Genomic DNA, 18,939 nt, shown 5'->3' with positions numbered 1-18,939 from the left:
GAACTTTACATGAAGTTTTATTTTAATCATGACTTTTAAAAGTTGTCATTTAAAGGCATAAACTTTCATATTGTATCAAATTCATCATTTCAATGTATTTTTATTGACTAAATTCTTCACTAAACCATTAATAAAAGACTCAAGTTATTAATAAACATCAAATCTTATTATCTTTCAATTAGAGTATCTAGGATTAGGAATTTTTAGTCAGATAAAATACACTGAATTTTACTTTGGTGATAGATTTGAAATAAAATGAAAGTTCGTGCCTTTAAATGACAACTTTTAAAGGTCATGAGTAAAATGAAACTTCGTGTAAAGTTCGTGATTTTTTTAGGAATTAACACTTATAAATATACCCATATATTTTTAATATCTACACGTTTCCTCCACGTTTTCATTCCCTGTAATTTGAAAAAATCCGCTTCGCCGTTTTTATTTCTGTGCAACTTAGGGAAGACGAGAAATAAAATTTTAATCATAACCTTTACTAAATTGTTTTTATTTAAGTTAATTTAATAATTTATATTTTTTACTATTTGATAGTTAGTAACGGAATGTTAATAATGGTATAATAAAACCATAACTGAAAATTTAAAATAATAAAGAAATATATATATAAAATTAGTTGGAGATCAAATAAAGAATATAAAAAGTATAATAATAATAATATCCGTTAAAAGTTAATAAAATTATAAAATTATGTTTTAATTGTTTTTGATGAAAAATTATTTTTAAATTTAAATTATAAATAATATAAATTAAATGATTAATAATGAATCGTAAAATGAATTCCGCTAAATAATTAATAATCTGACATTTTTTTAACAGAAGGTTAATAATTTGACATTAGAAAATAGTTTTGCAAAGCTTTAATTAAAGCAGAATATTAAAGGATTTATTAATTACCATGAGTCGGACTACAAGTCGTATCATCAATGACAAGAAACTGCGAGTCGTAGTGTGCTAAGTATATCACTGTGACAAAACCGCTACTGGTCAACAATCGGAGGTGAGAGCCAAATAGAACAACCCAAAAACAAAAACACTACCCAGATAGCAAGAATGAATTCAATGAGTTCATCAAAGCAACAAAAACCAGAGCAAGACTCAGTTCCAATTCAAAATAAAGCAAAAAAACAGAAGAAAATATCAGTAGTTGGAGGAGAACCAGTCGAGGGATTATCAATCGGAGGCCATGAAACTTGCATTATTTTCCCTTCTTTCAATCTAGCCTTCGATATTGGGCGCTGCCCACAACGTGCCATCTCCCAAGATTTCCTCTTCATCTCCCATGCCCACATGGATCACATTGTTAGTCTCTCTAATTTCTTTGCTTTTTGAATTTATGTCTCTGGGTTTACAAAATTACTCAACTTTTTTTTATATTCATATCAGCCCTTTTCTAGTTTTCCAGTTCTTTTTTGTGAAAGATTGGACCTTTCTTGGTTTAGTTTAATTTTCCCAAAAAGCCAGTTTTATAAAACTATACAAATATTTGGTTTTTATTGTTTAATATTTAGTTTTATACTACATTGTTATAAATTTATGTCCAATTTCCAGGGAGGACTGCCTATGTATGTTGCTACACGTGGCTTGTATCGTATGAAGCCTCCGACAGTTATTGTGCCAACTTCCATTAAAGAAACTGTGGAGGAGCTCTTGCAAGTACATAGAAAGCTAGATGGATCAGAACTGAATGTTAATCTGATTGGTTTGGATGTGGGTAATTTCTTATGTCCTTAGTTGTACATGTTAGGTTCTCATGGTTGTTTTTCTTAGTTTCAATTGACTTGTTGTTTTAGGAGAAGAGTTTTATATGAGAAAGGATCTTAAGGTTAGAGCATTCAGGACATACCATGCGATACAAAGCCAAGTAAGTTTGATTCTGTATTGTGCCAGATTTGTTTCTGTTAAGATGTATTTGGAACGAGTAAGTGAGTTAGTGATGGAATTCTGCCTGATACTTTGCAGGGTTATGTGGTTTACTCTATAAAACATAAGCTTAAGCAGGAATACCTTGGCCTTTCCGGGAATGAGATTAAGAACTTGAAGGCATCAGGTGTGGAGGTCTGTTATTTCTATTGCTTTTGCAAATATTTGGCTTTTGTTTTGTCTTAACTAAACATTTTGGTTCTACATCTCAAAGCTCAATTTGTTTATTGACAGATTACTAACAGCGTAACTGCACCAGAAATTGCTTTTACTGGTGATACCATGTCCGACTTCATAATTGATGAAAACAATATTGATGCTTTGAGAGCAAGGATTCTTGTCATGGAGGTGCAGCCCTTTTTTTCTTAATTCTTAATTGCTGTCTAGCCTGTCTTATTGCTTGCCGTCTAGCATGTTCTTTATGTCTTATCTAATTATTCTTTTAAAAACAAGGAAGAAATTCAGTGGCTTGTTGATCGTCTTAGATACTTTTAAGCAGTAACACGTGTGCTTCATTGTATTTAACATTATGCAAAAAAACCCGCTTTTCTTCTCTCATACCATAGAATCGGGAAACATAAGGCATAATGAATATGTCAAATGAAAACAAATTATATAGCATGAAATCCTTCTCTTGCACAGAGCACTTTTCTTGACGCCGCGGTGAAAGTGGAGCATGCAAGAGATTATGGACACACCCATCTATCCGAGGTAAGGCTCCCTTTGAAAAAAAAATCTAACTTTATTAAGTTATATCCGTGCATACTTTTAAGAAAAAAGTTGGAAGATGTGTGAGCAACGTCTCTGTGGTAGGATAAGTTGCTCCATTGAAGTATGGGATGATATTTTTATGTCTTTGAAATTCGAAAGACTTTCTTTGTTGCATACTCTCTTGACGTTTTCTGAGTTCTTTTTTGTTTCCGTGCATTCAGATAGTTAATTATGCAGACAGATTCGAAAACAAAGCAATACTCCTGATTCATTTTTCAGCTCGTTATACAGTGGAGGTATATTTTCTAACAGTTCCTGCTCTTACTCTTGTACATGTGGTATGTAATCCAGTTGCAGAACATCCAAAGATAAAAATGTTGAAAATAATAAACTAAAAGGTAAAAGGAGTAAAAAACAAGTTCTCGTGTCACCACTCAGTCTCGTTGAGCTGGAAGTATGGCACTGAGCCTTGACTCGTAATAGAAGAATGCCTTTAGTTTCTTATAAAACCTGCATTTTGTTTACTTTTATTCTGTTTTTTTCCATATACTTTTTTAAACTCACATTAGGAGCATCTCCTGTTCAGACATGTCGGGTGCATAAGATTCTGAATGTGTATTATGTAGTATGTAACCAAGACTTTTCGTTTTAGCACGTAAGGCTCTGTGTTATTTTTGTCATAACTAAGAACACTGTCTGTCGTCATTTATCAGGAAATTGAAGAAGCTGTATCAAAATTACCGCCCCCTTTAGAAGGCCGAGTGTCAGCATTTACTGAAGGATTCTGATGAGCTTGATAAGAAGTGAGGTTTCCCAGTGAGAAAAACAGTAACATTGATAAGTGTAATTGACTCTAGGAATTAAGGGAGGTCTTATATTCTTTGATCATGCATCTTTTTTGATATGGTAGTGGTGATACCAAATTTCAAATTATCTTGAAATGGGTTTCTGCTGTTACTAGGGTGTGCAATCGGGGTTTCGGTTGGATTTGGAAGTTTGAACAGAATTAGAGTAAAGTTTAATTTTGTTCATTTCGGTTTGCTTTTATTGAAATATAAAAAGAAAAATAAATTTTAAAGCAAAAATAAAAAGTAAGAAAATTTAAAATTAAGAATCAAATCTAGATCAAATAATTGTATTTTATATAGTTTAACTATTTAATTACGTAATTAATTATTTTTAAATAATTATACTAAATAGATAGTTTGGTTTTTTCTCTCTTTCACAATCAAAAAATCCATTGGTTCATTTATTGTAATTTTTTTGAAAAATGAAAATTCCAATAAATGAATATAGATCAAATAATTGTATATTATATAGTTTTAACTATTTAATTACATGATTAATTAATTTAAAATAATTATACTAAATAGATAGTTTGATTTTTTCTCTTTTCACAATCAAAAAAATCCATTGGTTCATTTATTGTAATTTTTTTGAAAAATTAAAATTCCAATAAATGAATCAATTTGATCACTTTTAGTTTGGAATGATAAAGTGAAAAACTATAGATCGAACAATCATTGATCAAACTGCAAAACTGAAAAACAGTGTGCAGTCATATAACTTAATACCGACGTTCACGAGTTGGAGATAAACGGTCTTGAACCGCTGCTGACATCCACCACAGAGTATATCATATTTTCGAGCCATACGAGAGGAAACAATCTTAATACTTCTACCTCTATATCCCAATAAGAGGTTTATCGAAATGTTGCAATTGATGTTCGTACGAAAGGTTTACTAAATTGTTGCAATTGATGCTCAATCCCCAAGAGAAGGAAGAGCACCCCTAGCTGACACCAGAATTCTTTACCGATTGATAATGAAAATGCAACACCAGGATGCAATTTTTTTTTTCATTCGACATTTTTCTTTCTTTCATGACTTCAATGTTGCGGGGATCTTTGTATTTTAAAAATAACAGAAATACAAACAAAATGATACCAAATTACATTTATCATATGAAATAATTGTCTCCACAACAACTCAATTTTCTCTGCAAAGAGCAAATCATAACTCAGGATGAAACTCATTTGCTGCAAAGAACACATTATGCAACTGTGAAAACGTACTTCTATATAGCTGCGCACCTATTTCGAAACTAGAAGACACCGAATTTCACCTTGGACACTAGGCATGAATAAGAGACTACTTTGTATATTGCACCAAAACTTCTCGAGTTCTTCATTTTCATTTCTAGAAACGCTTCTAAAACTACGAAACAGCATTTTCATGCTATTTATGGTCAAGTAATGGAATATTTGCAGTAGTAATATTAACATAGTAAAACCAAGGAAATTGATAAAAAATAAATAACAAAAGAGTTGTGAACTTAACTCTTATCCAAAAATTATAGAATTACAACTGTCGTTACACCAAAATTATCAATGAACTATGAATCAGAGACTGTAGCAGTCACATCTCCTAATTTTGTTCACCTAAACTATTAGTTTTCAAATTCTCAACTACATATGCCACAGAGCAACAAAATTTGGATTCTAAAGCTAGGGAACTAACCATTTTTTCAATCACTTTCACCTCTTCATGGAACTCCGAATGCAAGACCAGAGACGAGAAGTTCTCATCCAGCACCAACCCAAGACATTTAACAATATCATCAAGTTTAGGAACCCAATCACAAGCCTTCAAATCCAGTGTAGAAGAAGCCTTAGGACACGGCCCTGCCTGTGGAAACGTTTCATATTTCTTCAACCATTTTCCCAGGTACCTAATCAAACTCATCATCTCTTCACCGCTCAGTTTACGGATTGAAGATGATAATATAACTTCATCAATATTGACCGAAGCCAACAAATAATGTAGACATAGCTCAGATGTTGAGAATCCATCATGAGCAAGCATAAGCAAAATTGCAGCCTCCTTAGCTATGCGCTGTTTCTTATCCGAAATGTTCTTGTTTTTCAGCATCTCGATAGCCGATAATGCCTGGCTCTCCCATTCCTTTCTTACATTTTCCATAGTACTATACGCCTCTTTCGATGGACGGAGAAAAAATTTCAAAATGCGAAGCAAGTCAGACAATCCAAGATCAGTTGCATGTTTAATACTCAAAACAAGCAAATCAGACCTCTTTTTTGCTACAAGGCTGGTAACCAAATTCGAGTAACAAGAATAATCAACAAGCCCTTTAACAATCAAAGTTTCAACCAAATCCCATGCCTCTAAACTAACACAAGCATCCAGAACCAAACCAGCAACATCTCGACCCATCAAAAATCCAATCTTTTCAATCAAGGCCCGGCTATACCCATCATCCGACGAGCTTAAACCAGTTGAAATCCCAACTTTGTCTCCAATTTTCTTAAGATAAGAGTTCAAAATTTCACAAAACTCATCTTTATTAAAATGGTTAGTGTCTTTAAGTTTCCTCTTGAGCTTCGAATGAAACTTTTTACCCAATTCAATGAGATGGGTATCAGATTCTGCAAGTTGCCACCCGATAACCGGAGTAGCGAGTGATGTAGGATTTAGGGTTTCCGGATTTGGCTTCAATTTGAGAAAAATGTCATCTGAGTTTAGAACAATTGGGTATTCTAACTGGGTTGAAACTACTTCCGAATTCACCGAAGCCGCCTTGGTGATCACATCAAGCAACGACATAATTGCAAATTGAAGACTAAACCGATCTGAAGAAACAAAAATGTAAACAAAAAATCTTAAATATTGTAAAAAATAATAGTAATTGTTTCTCAAATTCAACGAAACCCTAAAACATGAAGCCCACAAAAAACAACAAGATGATAAAGCAGAACCTTAAAACGATGAAAAGAGTTAAGAATATACAGAGATGACCGAACCTGAAGAAAGCGAAGAGCGGAGAAGTGAAGCTTAGGGAGCTGCGAATTTGGGCGCTAGGGTTTAAGGGTTTACCTGCATTGCTGTAGGGGTTAGTTTAATTGCGACAAAGGTTCATTTTGCCCCCTAAATTTAATATCAAATATTAATTAAGGACGAGTTCATGATTTTGGACCAAAACCATCTATATTTTGACAAATTCCGCTCATTTTACCCTTTAACTGAGGTGGCACTAAATAATTAGAATAATTGGAGTTGAGGGTGGCAAAAAAATTATTAAACCATTTGGAGTTTTTTGTTTGTCGAAAACCATTTGGAGTTAAAAAAGTAAAATGAGGCAAATTTACAATTTTTTATTTTAAGGGTGTTTTTGTTTAAAACCATATATTTAAGGTCAAACGTATATTTAGATTCCTACACTCTCACTTTTATCCAACTTGAATCCCATCATCCAAAAATGTTAAAAATATGTCCTACACTCTATCAAAAATCTCCAAATTAAGACTTCACTCCCATTTAGTTGGAGAGTGAGATGCACAACACTTGTATCTGAGACAGTTGTATTTATAATATAATTTTTTTGCCCATTCGGTCTGTACACTATAATTTTTGCCAATTAAGTCCTTAAACTATTAATCTAACTCAAAATAGCTAATTTAATTAAATCAAAATTAATTAATTTTTCATTTCAAGATAAAAGAGCAAAATGAGTTTTGTTAGTTTTATTTGTAAATTTAATAGGGATAATTATTAAAAGCCCATGAGGTGTTAAAATTAACTAAATTTCCAATACATTTAAAAATGGTCAAACCCATCTCTCTGATGCTTCACTTTTGAATTTTTTTGTTAATTATTTTTATCTAGTCTCTACAAATTTATTTTGGATGTCTAGGTCTTTGTGTGACAGAAAAGGAGCCTGATTATGTTCATCATAAAATGTACGTGAGATCAAATTTAAATATCATCTAACTCGACATGTTAGCAAAATAAGGCACACCATTACACTTTAAAAGGGACTAGTTTATTTTTGGCGTGAAAAGTTTTAGTCACTTAATGGCAAGTGAGCTGTAAAGTGTAAACTCACAATTTCCGTCCATAAGTACCCATTATATAAAAAAGGTTTAATTAATTAAAAACCACCCACCTTGTAATTTTTTTTTATTTATACCATGACCTAGGAAAATTTTCAATTGTACCATATTTTTGATTTTTATGTTTCATCTCTACCTAATGAGTTAAATTGACCTATTTTCTTTTGAAAAGAAGTTTAAATTAGTCTTTCATTTTTAACCTATGTTCTAATAAAACGTTAATATTAATTATTTATGTATCTTGTTTTTAATATTTTCATTCTTAAATTAATTAAATTATCAAAAAATTTAATTTTGGGGTACAAATGAAACATAAAAATCGAAAATATGGTACAATTGAAAATTTTTCTAGATCATGGTATAAATGAAAAAAAATTATAAGATGGGTGGTTTTTAAGTAATTAGCCTATAAAAAATGAATAACACATGGACCTAATGAACAACAAATTTTAACGAGAAATCAAATAAACAAAAAATTAAAAATACATGGACCTTTTGATAGGATAAACATATAAATAATTCTCAACATCCATCAATATCAAATTCACACCCCCTTTTCACACTTATCTACATTTAGACTATTCCATGATCAATTGTTAAAAATAAAATTGAATTTGATTGTTAAATTAGTATTTTTTTTATAAGTCTATGAAATTAGAAAACATCAAAATGATTTACAAAATTATATTTTGTTTATAATCATTTTACTTTCATTTTACATTAACTTAGTTTTTAATAATAATTAAATTTATCATTATTATTATTTTAAAAAAGTACTTATAAAATTAAGAGTTGATGTTTTGAATCCCGATTATGAATACAAGATTCGTCATCCGAGCCAGTCACTTTATACCCCAATCTTCTAATCGTGTTTTTACCCAAAAGGAAAAAGACTAAAATACCAACAGACATTTATCAGTACTCATTTTATTTAATCTCCCCAACATTAGAGAACTTTTGAATTATCTACTCTTAAATCATACTATTACTCGGATCATAATATAACATCACAATCAAGTGATGTGCTGAAGAACATCTAATTAATAGCTAGCTACAAAATTTCCTTCTTTTTATTTCATCACTAAACTAGAGACAATAGCAACATGTAGAAGGATTTAACGCTACATAATTTTCTTTTTTCCTGTTATCGACTCTTCATGTAGATGGCGGAATTTCCCAATGCGTTGGTAGGGGGCCAATGTCATAAATTATTTCCCTATGGCAAGACCATACTAGTTTTATCGCTTCTGGTGTCCCGATTCCTGCACCCCTCGGGTCTCCTGCAGGTCCAAACCTGTAAAACGTAGTTTTTTCTATCATTAACGACCTGACAGCAATCTCTTTGATCGTACTGTGTCATGTGCATGTAACAGTATACATACCAATGGTTCTGAGGAGCACCAGTCGTTCTTGCTCTTAATCCTGCATATGTCGTTCCATTCACCGACTTCCCAATTACTTCCTGCAAATTCACATTTTTTTTTTACTATCGATAAACCAATAGACATCATTGAAGATCGCAGTCTTGACCTTATTAGAGAAAGGTTCATATCATGCTGTGAAGGATTACTACTGCTTTATAAATCAGAATATTAAGAGAGAACCAATCCCATAATTGGAGATTGGTAGATCAAATGTAACTTATAGGTGCGTGTGCATAGATGTAAAGGACCAGTCTAAGCTTTAGAAACTTGGGGTGATAAGAAAGAGATTTAAAATCTTGCCTGCAGAAAAAGTTGATCGTTTGAAACCACCGCAGCTGTTAAATGTGCATGCATCCTCTCAAGAGCATCCAGAACCAGCGGGAGTTGATCTTTCTTGTACTCAGTAACAACCTACACATGAAATTAGCTTATTTTGGTGGCAATAACTTCAACTCCTGAAAGAAATTACAGTAAGCTGCAATTCGCACACTATGATCTTATCTCACAAAAGTTGAGTAAAGATGGTCCTACTGGGGTTAGACAGCCACACTGGACAATGAACTCCTATGATACTATCTGATATTACCTGAAACAAATATATTTTGTATCGAAAGGCAACTATTTTTAAGAAATGAGCAATTGAACTATCGACTGGTGTTTAAGAAGAACATGTCATGCATTATCCAAGTGGAAATTAGCTTATCTGAAGTCATTTAATTTTCAACTTTTCAAGGAGACAACCATATTGATAGATATGGCTAGTTTCGCTCAGATGTATGTATGAAGCTCTGTAAGCCCACTAAAAAAAACAAAGAGAATATTTTAACTAAGCTTTTTTTTTGTTTTTTTTACCTGGAATGGTCCAAATATCTCCCTGGTTACAAGCTCATAGTATTTCTCTTTTAACATTTCTTCAATGGGAACATATATAGCAGTGGGTTTCAAAGCACCATATATTGGTGGAATGGAATGATTCTCCAAAGGTTTGCCTCCAAAGAGTAGTTTTGAACCTGGTATTTCAAGCAATTTATTCATGTGTTCTAGCATTGCTTCAGTAGTGAACTGCAGGGACAAAGAGGAAAACCAAGATCAAGACTTTTACAACTAGATTTAACGAATCATCACTTCTAGCAAGCAACGATCTTAATTGAATAATGAAATGACTGTTCGTTAGAAAATAAAGTAAAGACAATAAAAATTCACAATGATCCAGTTGAGAAGATCATCCTGGTAAAACTTACGGTGAGAACAGGACCAACAGTGAGATCATTTAAATTTCTTCTCTCCGCAAGCTCCTTCATTTTGGATAGAACTGAAGTAGCAGACCAATTCTGCAGCAGGAAAAATGTATATCAATGGCAAGAATCAAAAGGAAGAAATCAAGAACCCACCCAGTTAAGCCAACAGGACTTAAAAAAAACATGATGGAGAGAGGTGTACCATGTGCCAGAATGGAAAAAAAAATACAATAGCTAACCTCATGCATGAATAATATTGATTGTGCAGAGCACTTCTGACCAGTGCATGCATATGCATCCTGATCACAAACCCAGGCAACGTAATCCACCTGTCATTCAGAAACCAAAAGAGCAAAACTTTGATAAACTAAAGCATAGACTCACAGCATGTAATCAAATGGAAAAAATAACCTGCGAGAACACAGTGATACCTCATTAACATCAGGACCTAAAATTTTCCAGTCAAATCCTGCATCTTCTAATTTAATACGACCCTTCAAGTCGACAGCCAACTTATCTGCAACTCTTGAGCTTCCGGTAAAGAGGGTCATGCGTGGATTCGCCTATTAAATTAAAAAAGATGACATTTTCTTAAAATTGTTGATACTTTAGGGACAATCCATACACTAACATAACATATACATATCTTCACCCATCAGCCATTTTATTAGGACTTAGGAATACTCTGCCTAATTTTCTAGTTTTTATTACTTAAGTTAAATTACAGTTGCAAACTGCTATTACCGCATCCACAACAACCACCATACTTCCACTGACTAATCCTTATATCACTATTTCTTCTATAATGTGAACAATCGTGATTGAAACAAAAACTAGAGTAATCAATTCTTCTTCGATAACTTTTTGCAGATCCACAGATGACAAACACATTACATAGGGGGTACAGACAGTAGTAATGGTAATTTCATAGAACAGAATATGTCACTGAAAAAAGGTGAACTGAGAATCCCACCATAAAATAGAAATGAAAGCGCAGTATAGGTCAATGATGGTGGAGAAAGCATAAAAAAAGGAAATGCAAGAAAACTGACAATATTTCTACAGCATCTGCAGTAAAAAATTATATGAACCCTTATAAATGAAAATAAAGAATCAAAATATTGCAGAACCAACCTCCAACAATAGCTTGTTCATTGCCTTTCCATCGGAATTTATGAAGTCTACATCTTCCACTGGTAACCCACAGTGATGCAGAAGTCGCATCATTTGTTCCATAACAATGCACACCTGTAAGATATTTTTGTCATGAAGCTGCAATCATTTCGTAGAAATCATAGTGATAGAGCAGCATAGAGAAATCTAGAGCTTGGAATACGGTTAAAAGACCTTAAAAGTCATTAGATGTAGTAGCCCACAATTGTTTAAAAGCTGACAGACCTGCTAAAATTCTGGAAGCTCGCTCAAACACGGCCTATTTTCACCAATCACCAATCACCATGATCATCTCTCTTTCTCAATTCCACCCAACATATAAGGCCATTTGCGGTTATTACTAAATTGCAACGACCTAACCCAAAATTACATTCTGTTTTTTATCTTTGTTTTAGATAAATGGGTTCATTTATGAATAATTCCATTACTAGACAAATGTGGTTTATTCACTTGTGTATCACCAGAAGCACACTAATTTTCTTATGCAATGCCATTGCCAGGAACTCGAAATTCATAACCAATAACTGTATCCAAGCAATTTTCAGTTGCATACCTTGCTGTCAACTTTTAAAACGGGTTTGTTGCCCATATATAATGCGCCCATCAACTGAAGTACAGGAATCTCTAATGGGAAGTTGAATGGAGTAATAATTGCAACCTGCATGGAAATTCTTTCTATTTTATATAAGTCTAGACATCATGTAATATAGTTTTATACCAAATAATATAATTTCAAACATCAACTAATTAACTAAGAGTTTAAGACATTAAGACAAATATTGCACACGCTGACTTGTTTACACATTGATTGATGAGGCTAGTAAAGAAAAAAATAACATATCCAACTTAAACACAAAATATCTCTGATCAATACCTAGAAGCAAATAGCATAATTGCTGTCTTTTTACTATTCTTTTTGTTTTTTTCTTAAAACATTTGGCATTAAAGGCCCAATTTATATTCCTAATCTTATAAAACAAAAAACAACGAGCTCGAAAGATCACAGAATTGTTTAGTAAACATATATGGTGAACTGCAACATTCATGTTGAGACTCTTCCTATACTCCATTTATTCATTTGGCTTTTAAGGTCCATAGTAAAATGAAAAGAAAATATCTCTTGAAAAAAAAGTATATTTTTATACTTTAAATGTAAAGTGAAACACCACAAAAACAAAAACTAATACTTACAGGACCGTAAGGCCATCGGAAACCATGGCTTTGCTGTCCAAGATGATTTCCAGGTATCGCAAAAGACCTTGCCAGGAAACGAACCTGCCAATTATGCAAGTGCATGAGTAAAGCATGAAGTTACTTTTGCTAATAATCTTTAGCCCATAGCATTAATTATCATTTAAAAACAGAAAATGGATTCAGCTAAAGTTCAAGGCATATTACTCCAACAATGGAAAAGATAGAAGTATAGGTACTCAAAAATATATTGTAGATGCGTGACAAGCATTCTACTTTAGGCACTCATATGTATGCTATGAATGAAGCATTCTTATTCTACCTGATCACCACAGAAATTCTCGAAAAATTTCTGAGTAACTTGAACTTCACCAAGCGCTTGCTGGTAACTCTTAGGAGCAACCCTTTGTATTAGCCTAGTGAAGAAATTAGAAACCTGAAATGTTGAAAAATCGCAACACATTGCAGTATTAATATCTAAGAAGAAAGCAAAACGCATTCATAAGTTTCCTGCACTTAGAGGAAGTTACCTCCGGCAGCGAAAGCATGTGGGCCACCTTTGCAGATATGTCTCCATATAGAAGATACCTGAACAATATCACCTCTTGATCCTTTAAAGTGCAAAATAACAATATAGTAGAGCTTAAGATGATTTAACAGGACAAATGAACAAGAAACACAAACCTCTCTGGTGATTTAAATGGATTATGCAGTCCATGCTTAGGGCACTTGGACAAGCTTTCAACAAATGGCTGCATGATTAATTCAACATTTAGCATAACTAAGTTCAGGTCGACGTGCATAGAAATCAACACTAAGAACCTCAAACATTGGAAACTTTACATACAGTCCAGTTTTCTATTTAAAGATACCTGAATTTCTGTTTCATCTACTTCAGCAATCTTAATAAACGGTTCTCCATTTAAAGGATCCAGAATTGTATTCCAACTCGAAGATCCCGTCCATTTCCCCTGCACTAAAAAATTAAAAAAAAAAAAGTTTTCCGATCAAACAGCATTTCATTATGAATTGCAAATTTCTCGGTACGGTGAAGGAATCATAAAGGTATCCCGGAAACTTTCTTGTTTCGCAAACGTGTTGGACACTTGGCATTTTGGACACGAAACTTCATCTTTAATATAGGACACCTTAAGATAACACACTTTTTCCGTACCCGTGTCCAAATGTCCCGTTTCCCGTGTCCGTGTTTGTGCTGCATAACTAAGCAAAGATAAGAAAATTACCCAAGTTGTGCACTTCAGCAGGCTGAGAACCAGATATCTCTTCAACTTCTACTGTTGCAAAAGGCACAGAATGAACTGATCTGCCATTCATCACAAAAACAATTAAACAAAGCTTATCATTAATTTCAAAACAAATTAGATAGTAAAACATAAAACCCCAACACCGTAAAAGAAAAATACCTGGAAAGATTTAGTGAGCTAAGGCAAGCGATACCATTAGGTCTCAATAATTTGGTACCCACAAATCTAAACATGGCGGAATTGATTAGTGAATTTAGTCGAACAGTCTGATTGAAGAGTCCTCCGTATTTATATTATTGGGAGAAAGAAAAAAGTGTAATTGCTCACACTCACTTTCATGCGAGTGAGCTTTTTTGCGCACTCTGAGAAATTTGCTGACATCTCGCATCCCCATGATCCATTGATTCGCCGTAACTGATACGTGTATGATACAGATGAAACTGTACACGCCAGCATTAAGCCAAAGAATATTTATAATAATAGACAGAATCAACAGACAAATGAAAAGATAAGAATTAATATGATCTTGCAAAGGAATTACGTGATACGGTCAACGTCTGAATTTTGGACTAACAAAATATATATTTTTGGCTAATTAGTAAGCCATTACCACGAGTATCAAACTAAAATAGATATTTTAAAACTTTTTATTTAAAAGTAAAAAAATCAAATTAAGATCAAGGCCCGCACCAGATATAGGCCACAAAAGCCTATGTCTTGGGCTCCCAATTTTAAATAAAATATGGGTCTTTCAAAAAAAATATTTAAATATATATTATTATTTTTTGAAAAATATACATTTATTGAACTTTTTAGTGATATGTGTTAAATTTTTATTTGAAAAATTAATTTGATATTTTAATAAAATTTAATCATTTAAAAATACTATATCTTTTGATTTTTTTCTTTTATGGCCCAAGTTTTTAAAATTTTCATTTTAACCCACTTCTGATTTTTCAGTTTCAATTATAAAGTCAATTGTTCAAATTAAAGTGGAAAAAAATTTAAATACGTCGTTCATATTACTTTATGTTATTTTAATTTATCCTTTAATCATCAAAAATTCCAAATATAAAGTAATATGAAGTTTATAATAAAAAAATTTCACTCAAATTTGAGCAATTGGCTATAATTGAAACTGAAAAAAATAAATTAAAAAATGGACTAAAATTAAAGGTTTTGAAAGTTTGGGTTATAAATAAAAAAAATGAAAAATTTGGATATTTTTCGACGATTAAGGCTTTTAATAATTAGAGCTTTAAATTTCAGAGATCTTATATTTATCTTAGATCCTCTAAAAATATATATATTAAACCTTTTGATATATATATACTTATTGGGTAATTTTAATAATAGGTGTTGCAAGTCTAATTTTTAAAAAATTAAATAGACCACTTAATAATGCATACGTTGTTTTTGACTAATATCAACTAAAATAATATTTAATTTATATATTTTTATTGTCCATGATCTAATCTATATGTATTTATATATTTAATAAAAAAAGAGATGTATATGTTTTATTTTAACTTTCTATATAAAAAAACCATTTTTATATTATGTTTTTTTTTGTAGAGAAGCAACCTATTTTTAAAATTTATCAATAACCTACTAAAAATTATATTTCTATTAAAAGAAAAGGTGGAAAATGAATGTTTTTTATGAAAAAAAATAAGCTTTTTTTATAAATATTTTGATGAAAATATTTTTTTAAAATAGTCCCAAAAAATGGCTTAGTGAAACTTTGGATATTATATGAAAAGGAGTATTTGAAAGTTGAAATATTTAAATTTAAGGTTAAAAAAACAATTCTAATCCAACAAAAATTATAATTAATTTAATTTATATATATAAATATGATGGTATAATTATAATAAATTTATTGTATAGTAAATTATAAATAAATGTCATTTACATTAGTTAATTTTTAAAATTAATAAATGAAAATGCTATATTAATTTTTAACAAAAAAATTAAAAAATTTAATATTAGTTGTAATAAAATAAATTTGTATAATTATAGTTAATTTTATGGAAAATGCTATTTAACCCACCATTTTGTACCTCCTTGATTGTCCCTCCTTACGTGGCAATATTTAATTCGTTCAATTACCCTACAAAAATATATATCTCAAATACTAACTTTTAATTGAGCCACTCTTTTAATGCCACATCAGGTGGGTTAAAAAAAGGTGGGTTAAAGAGGAGGGTTATATAACATTACTCTAATTTTATTAATGATTTATAAATTGACGAGTTAATGTGAAACTAGTATTTATAAAACGAATGAATGTATTTATAAAACGAATAGATGTAGGGCTAAGATGAAGGGTTATTATTCATTGGTTCCGCCGACAGAAAAATTAGAACTATATAAATATAGGGGTGTTTGAAACTTGTCTTCAAAAGAATCTGAATCCCTGTGAAATAAAAAGGCTATCATGACGTCCGTTGCCGGATCGATTTGGGTGGAAGGCGGAAATTGGTTGAAGCGTCAACGATTTGATTCGCGGGAAGATCACAAATTTTTGGAAAACAGACAGCATGAAGATGATGTTTCAGAGATATCATGTGATTATGTCAATCTTATACTAGAAGACCAAGACATAGAAAAGGAACAGCAGTGTCTTGTTCAACAAAATTTCGATTTCGATCTGTATCAGATGTGGGAAGAACGGAAGTGCCCGGTGCGAGGAGTTTGTGATTTCGCTCATTGGCCTTCTTTTGAGCAACTGCCGTATTTATTGGATATTTACTCAATTATCCTCAGGCCTAACGAGGATTTTGTGAGCCGTGGTGAGAACTCGTGTTTGCGAGGCAAGCTGAGCGGTTCAATTTTCACTACTAGAAAACTGCTTAATCGCGACGGATTTTAGCGACGGATTTTAAATCCGTCGCTAAAATGAAGATTACCGACGGATTTAGCGACGGATTTTATATCCGTCGCTAAATCCTACTAAAAATTGGCGGGATTCATCCCGCCAAATTTAGCGACGGAAATTCCGTCGCTAAAATGGCGGGATGAATCCCGCCAAAAAAAATGCACTTTTAGCGACGGATTTTAGAATCCGTCGCTAAAAGTATATCAATTAGCGACGGATAGTTTAATCCGTCGCTAATGTCTAACTTTTAGCGACGGATTAAATTATCCGTCGCTAAAAGTCCTATTTTATTAAAAAAATATTAATTAACAAAAAATATTAATTAATTAAAAATATTTATTTATTAAAAATATTTATTTATTAAAAATAAGTAATTATTAAAAATAATTAACTATTAAAAATTAATTAATTAACTGTTTTTATTTAAAATAATTATTAAAATAATTATTTATTTAAAAAATAATTTGTATGAAAAATAATTATTTTATAATGCGGGAGTATATAAATTACGAGAGTAAATATTTCCTCATTTTAGTTATATTTAAATATAATATACATACATATGTAATAAGAGTTTGAGTTGGTTAAGATGGAGCTGCACGCGGGGGAACTCCAAAGTTAAAGAGCTTTGGATGGGAGCAATTCAATGATGGGTGACCTACTGGGAAGTTAGGTCGATTGCGAGGATTGTTGGTGGGTGACAGTGTGTGGTCTATCGCGGGTGAATGGGTTACGGTGGGCTATTAATTAAATAAAATTTCATTTTACGATTTTAATTAAAAAAAATATTTTTTTAATTTTAAAAAATTAGCGACGGATTAAAATCCGTCGCTAAATTCCGTCGCTAATTTTTTTTAAATCCGTCGCTAATTTTGTTTTCTGTCGGTAAAAAATTTTGCGACCAGAAATCCACCGACGGACTGAGTCCGTCGGTAATCCGTCGCTAATATCAATTAGCGACGGATTTTAGGCATTTAGCGACGGAAAAATCCGTCGCTAAATGCCTGATTTCTAGTAGTGTTTCACCGAGGTTATCAAAATCCCCGACGAGATCCCGGAGGATATGATGATGAGGACACACTATGATCACTGGGAGGATCTCTACCTGTACAAGATGAAAAAAGACGACGTGGAGGCGGAATCAGTGGATCTATCGGGCGGTCGAGCTGAGATTACTCTCTATGGCCCTGATATCAGACGATTCCCTCACTGCGAGGTTAGTATATCGTTGGATGTGGGTCTAAGGTTGGACGATGAAGAGATCATTCAAGGCGAGGAGATTGATTGTTTTGAAGCATTTAAAGACGGTGACAAATTTAATAAAGGAACTCTCTTCTTTCACGAGATGCGTCCTCACATGTTTCCCCACCTTATGAACCGTGTCCTACACGAACAAGTCAGGCCTATCAAAACATGGGGTTTAACTTTCTTTGACGATGGTCCGGTTGATGTGTTTGTACGGTATGCTATTTTGAACCCCGGAGCTGCTGCTCATATTACTATTACAATCTTGAATAGGCCGGATGTGAGCAGTGTCTATGGCTGTGTTTATGCACGCCCCTGCTCTTTCATCAATAAAATCCCGCTCATCTCCGATAAGAAGGCCAAAGCCGGTGTGGGAGCTGATGGGAGCATTCAGCTCAAGAGATCACTCGTAGCTGTTCCTTCACATGCCTCTCTTGTCATTGGAGTCGACCAGCTGTGTGATCAACATGGCCGCCTTGTTGTGTCTGCTGCCACAACTTTCTTTGTTCCGCTCCATGTCGGAAAATCCGAGCCTAAAATTATTGGGGATAATTGCCTTCAAGTTGAGGTCGAATGGCTTCTCCACGACATCTTTCCTAGATACTCCTGGTAGTTCCATTGCATCTTTCTGTAAGTTAAACCTTGAATTTGATGAAGCTGATTAGAGTAGCTGTGGTCTAATTCTTATATATTTTTTGAATGTGCCACTTAGAGAGTGACTAGCCAAGAGATTTCTGCTTAATTATGTGCAAATGAATTGATCCAATGACCTAGAATTTACGCAAATCTGTGTTCCTGCAATTTTTCTCAATGATTCTAACAACGCTTGGTTGGATTGTCATCTGAACTTTAAATTGAGCGGTTCAAAAATCAGTATAGAATAGTGAATAATTGTCCAAGTTTTTGTTTATGCACGCCCTTGAACTTTTAGCTTATGACCAGTATTTGAGCTTGAAACAAAAACAA

At 32.7% G+C, this 18,939-nt stretch overlaps 3 protein-coding genes across 3 annotated transcripts; 1 reads left to right on the top strand and 2 right to left on the bottom strand.

The window, feature by feature from the left end:
• Window positions 1-978: 978 nt before the first annotated feature.
• Window positions 979-3,677, top strand: LOC126671284 (tRNase Z TRZ1). The gene is made up of 8 exons (XM_050365044.2): window positions 979-1,314; window positions 1,564-1,726; window positions 1,806-1,876; window positions 1,975-2,070; window positions 2,170-2,283; window positions 2,578-2,646; window positions 2,868-2,942; window positions 3,360-3,677. Exons 1-8 carry the CDS (start codon window positions 1,066-1,068, stop codon window positions 3,432-3,434), a joined length of 912 nt encoding a protein of 303 aa, XP_050221001.1. The 5' UTR covers window positions 979-1,065; the 3' UTR covers window positions 3,435-3,677.
• Window positions 3,678-4,962: 1,285 nt separating this feature from the next.
• LOC126671014 (uncharacterized) lies at window positions 4,963-6,579 on the bottom strand. The gene is made up of 2 exons (XM_050364704.2): window positions 6,468-6,579; window positions 4,963-6,296 (listed from the first exon to the last, which is right to left on the bottom strand). Exon 2 carries the CDS (start codon window positions 6,268-6,270, stop codon window positions 5,074-5,076), a length of 1,197 nt encoding a protein of 398 aa, XP_050220661.1. The 5' UTR covers window positions 6,271-6,296; window positions 6,468-6,579; the 3' UTR covers window positions 4,963-5,073.
• Window positions 6,580-8,553: 1,974 nt separating this feature from the next.
• LOC126674273 (probable aldehyde dehydrogenase) lies at window positions 8,554-14,332 on the bottom strand. Its single transcript, XM_050368699.2, has 16 exons — window positions 14,007-14,332; window positions 13,827-13,906; window positions 13,455-13,558; window positions 13,267-13,334; window positions 13,113-13,170; window positions 12,905-13,018; window positions 12,583-12,666; window positions 11,945-12,049; window positions 11,353-11,466; window positions 10,650-10,781; window positions 10,458-10,547; window positions 10,222-10,311; window positions 9,833-10,042; window positions 9,281-9,391; window positions 8,939-9,018; window positions 8,554-8,850 (listed from the first exon to the last, which is right to left on the bottom strand). The coding sequence occupies exons 1-16, from the start codon at window positions 14,078-14,080 to the stop codon at window positions 8,712-8,714; spliced, it is 1,653 nt and encodes a 550-aa protein (XP_050224656.1). The 5' UTR covers window positions 14,081-14,332; the 3' UTR covers window positions 8,554-8,711.
• Between the last annotated feature and the right edge of the window lie 4,607 nt (window positions 14,333-18,939).

This window comes from Mercurialis annua, linkage group LG3 (genome assembly GCF_937616625.2).
Source record: "Mercurialis annua linkage group LG3, ddMerAnnu1.2, whole genome shotgun sequence".
Taxonomy (NCBI): Eukaryota; Viridiplantae; Streptophyta; class Magnoliopsida; order Malpighiales; family Euphorbiaceae; genus Mercurialis; species Mercurialis annua.
The sequence above is the reverse complement of the archived record's forward strand: the minus strand, read 5'-3'. Positions and strand labels throughout refer to the sequence as shown.

What these genes read in the sequence shown, in the direction of transcription:
- LOC126674273 (XM_050368699.2), bottom strand. Translation starts at nt 14,080, where the DNA reads ATGTTTAGATTTGTGGGTACCAAATTATTGAGACCTAATGGTATCGCT. An exon ending in TGCTGAAGTGCACAACTTGG is followed by an intron (nt 13,559 to 13,826) that starts GTAATTTTCTTA and finishes TTAATTTTTTAG; the next exon opens with TGCAGGGGAAATGGACGGGA. An exon ending in ACGATCAACTTTTTCTGCAG is followed by an intron (nt 9,019 to 9,280) that starts GCAAGATTTTAA and finishes GTGAATTTGCAG; the next exon opens with GAAGTAATTGGGAAGTCGGT.
- LOC126671284 (XM_050365044.2), top strand. Translation starts at nt 1,066, where the DNA reads ATGAATTCAATGAGTTCATCAAAGCAACAAAAACCAGAGCAAGACTCA. An exon ending in TCTGATTGGTTTGGATGTGG is followed by an intron (nt 1,727 to 1,805) that starts GTAATTTCTTAT and finishes TTGTTGTTTTAG; the next exon opens with GAGAAGAGTTTTATATGAGA. An exon ending in TGAAGGCATCAGGTGTGGAG is followed by an intron (nt 2,071 to 2,169) that starts GTCTGTTATTTC and finishes GTTTATTGACAG; the next exon opens with ATTACTAACAGCGTAACTGC.
- LOC126671014 (XM_050364704.2), bottom strand. Translation starts at nt 6,270, where the DNA reads ATGTCGTTGCTTGATGTGATCACCAAGGCGGCTTCGGTGAATTCGGAA.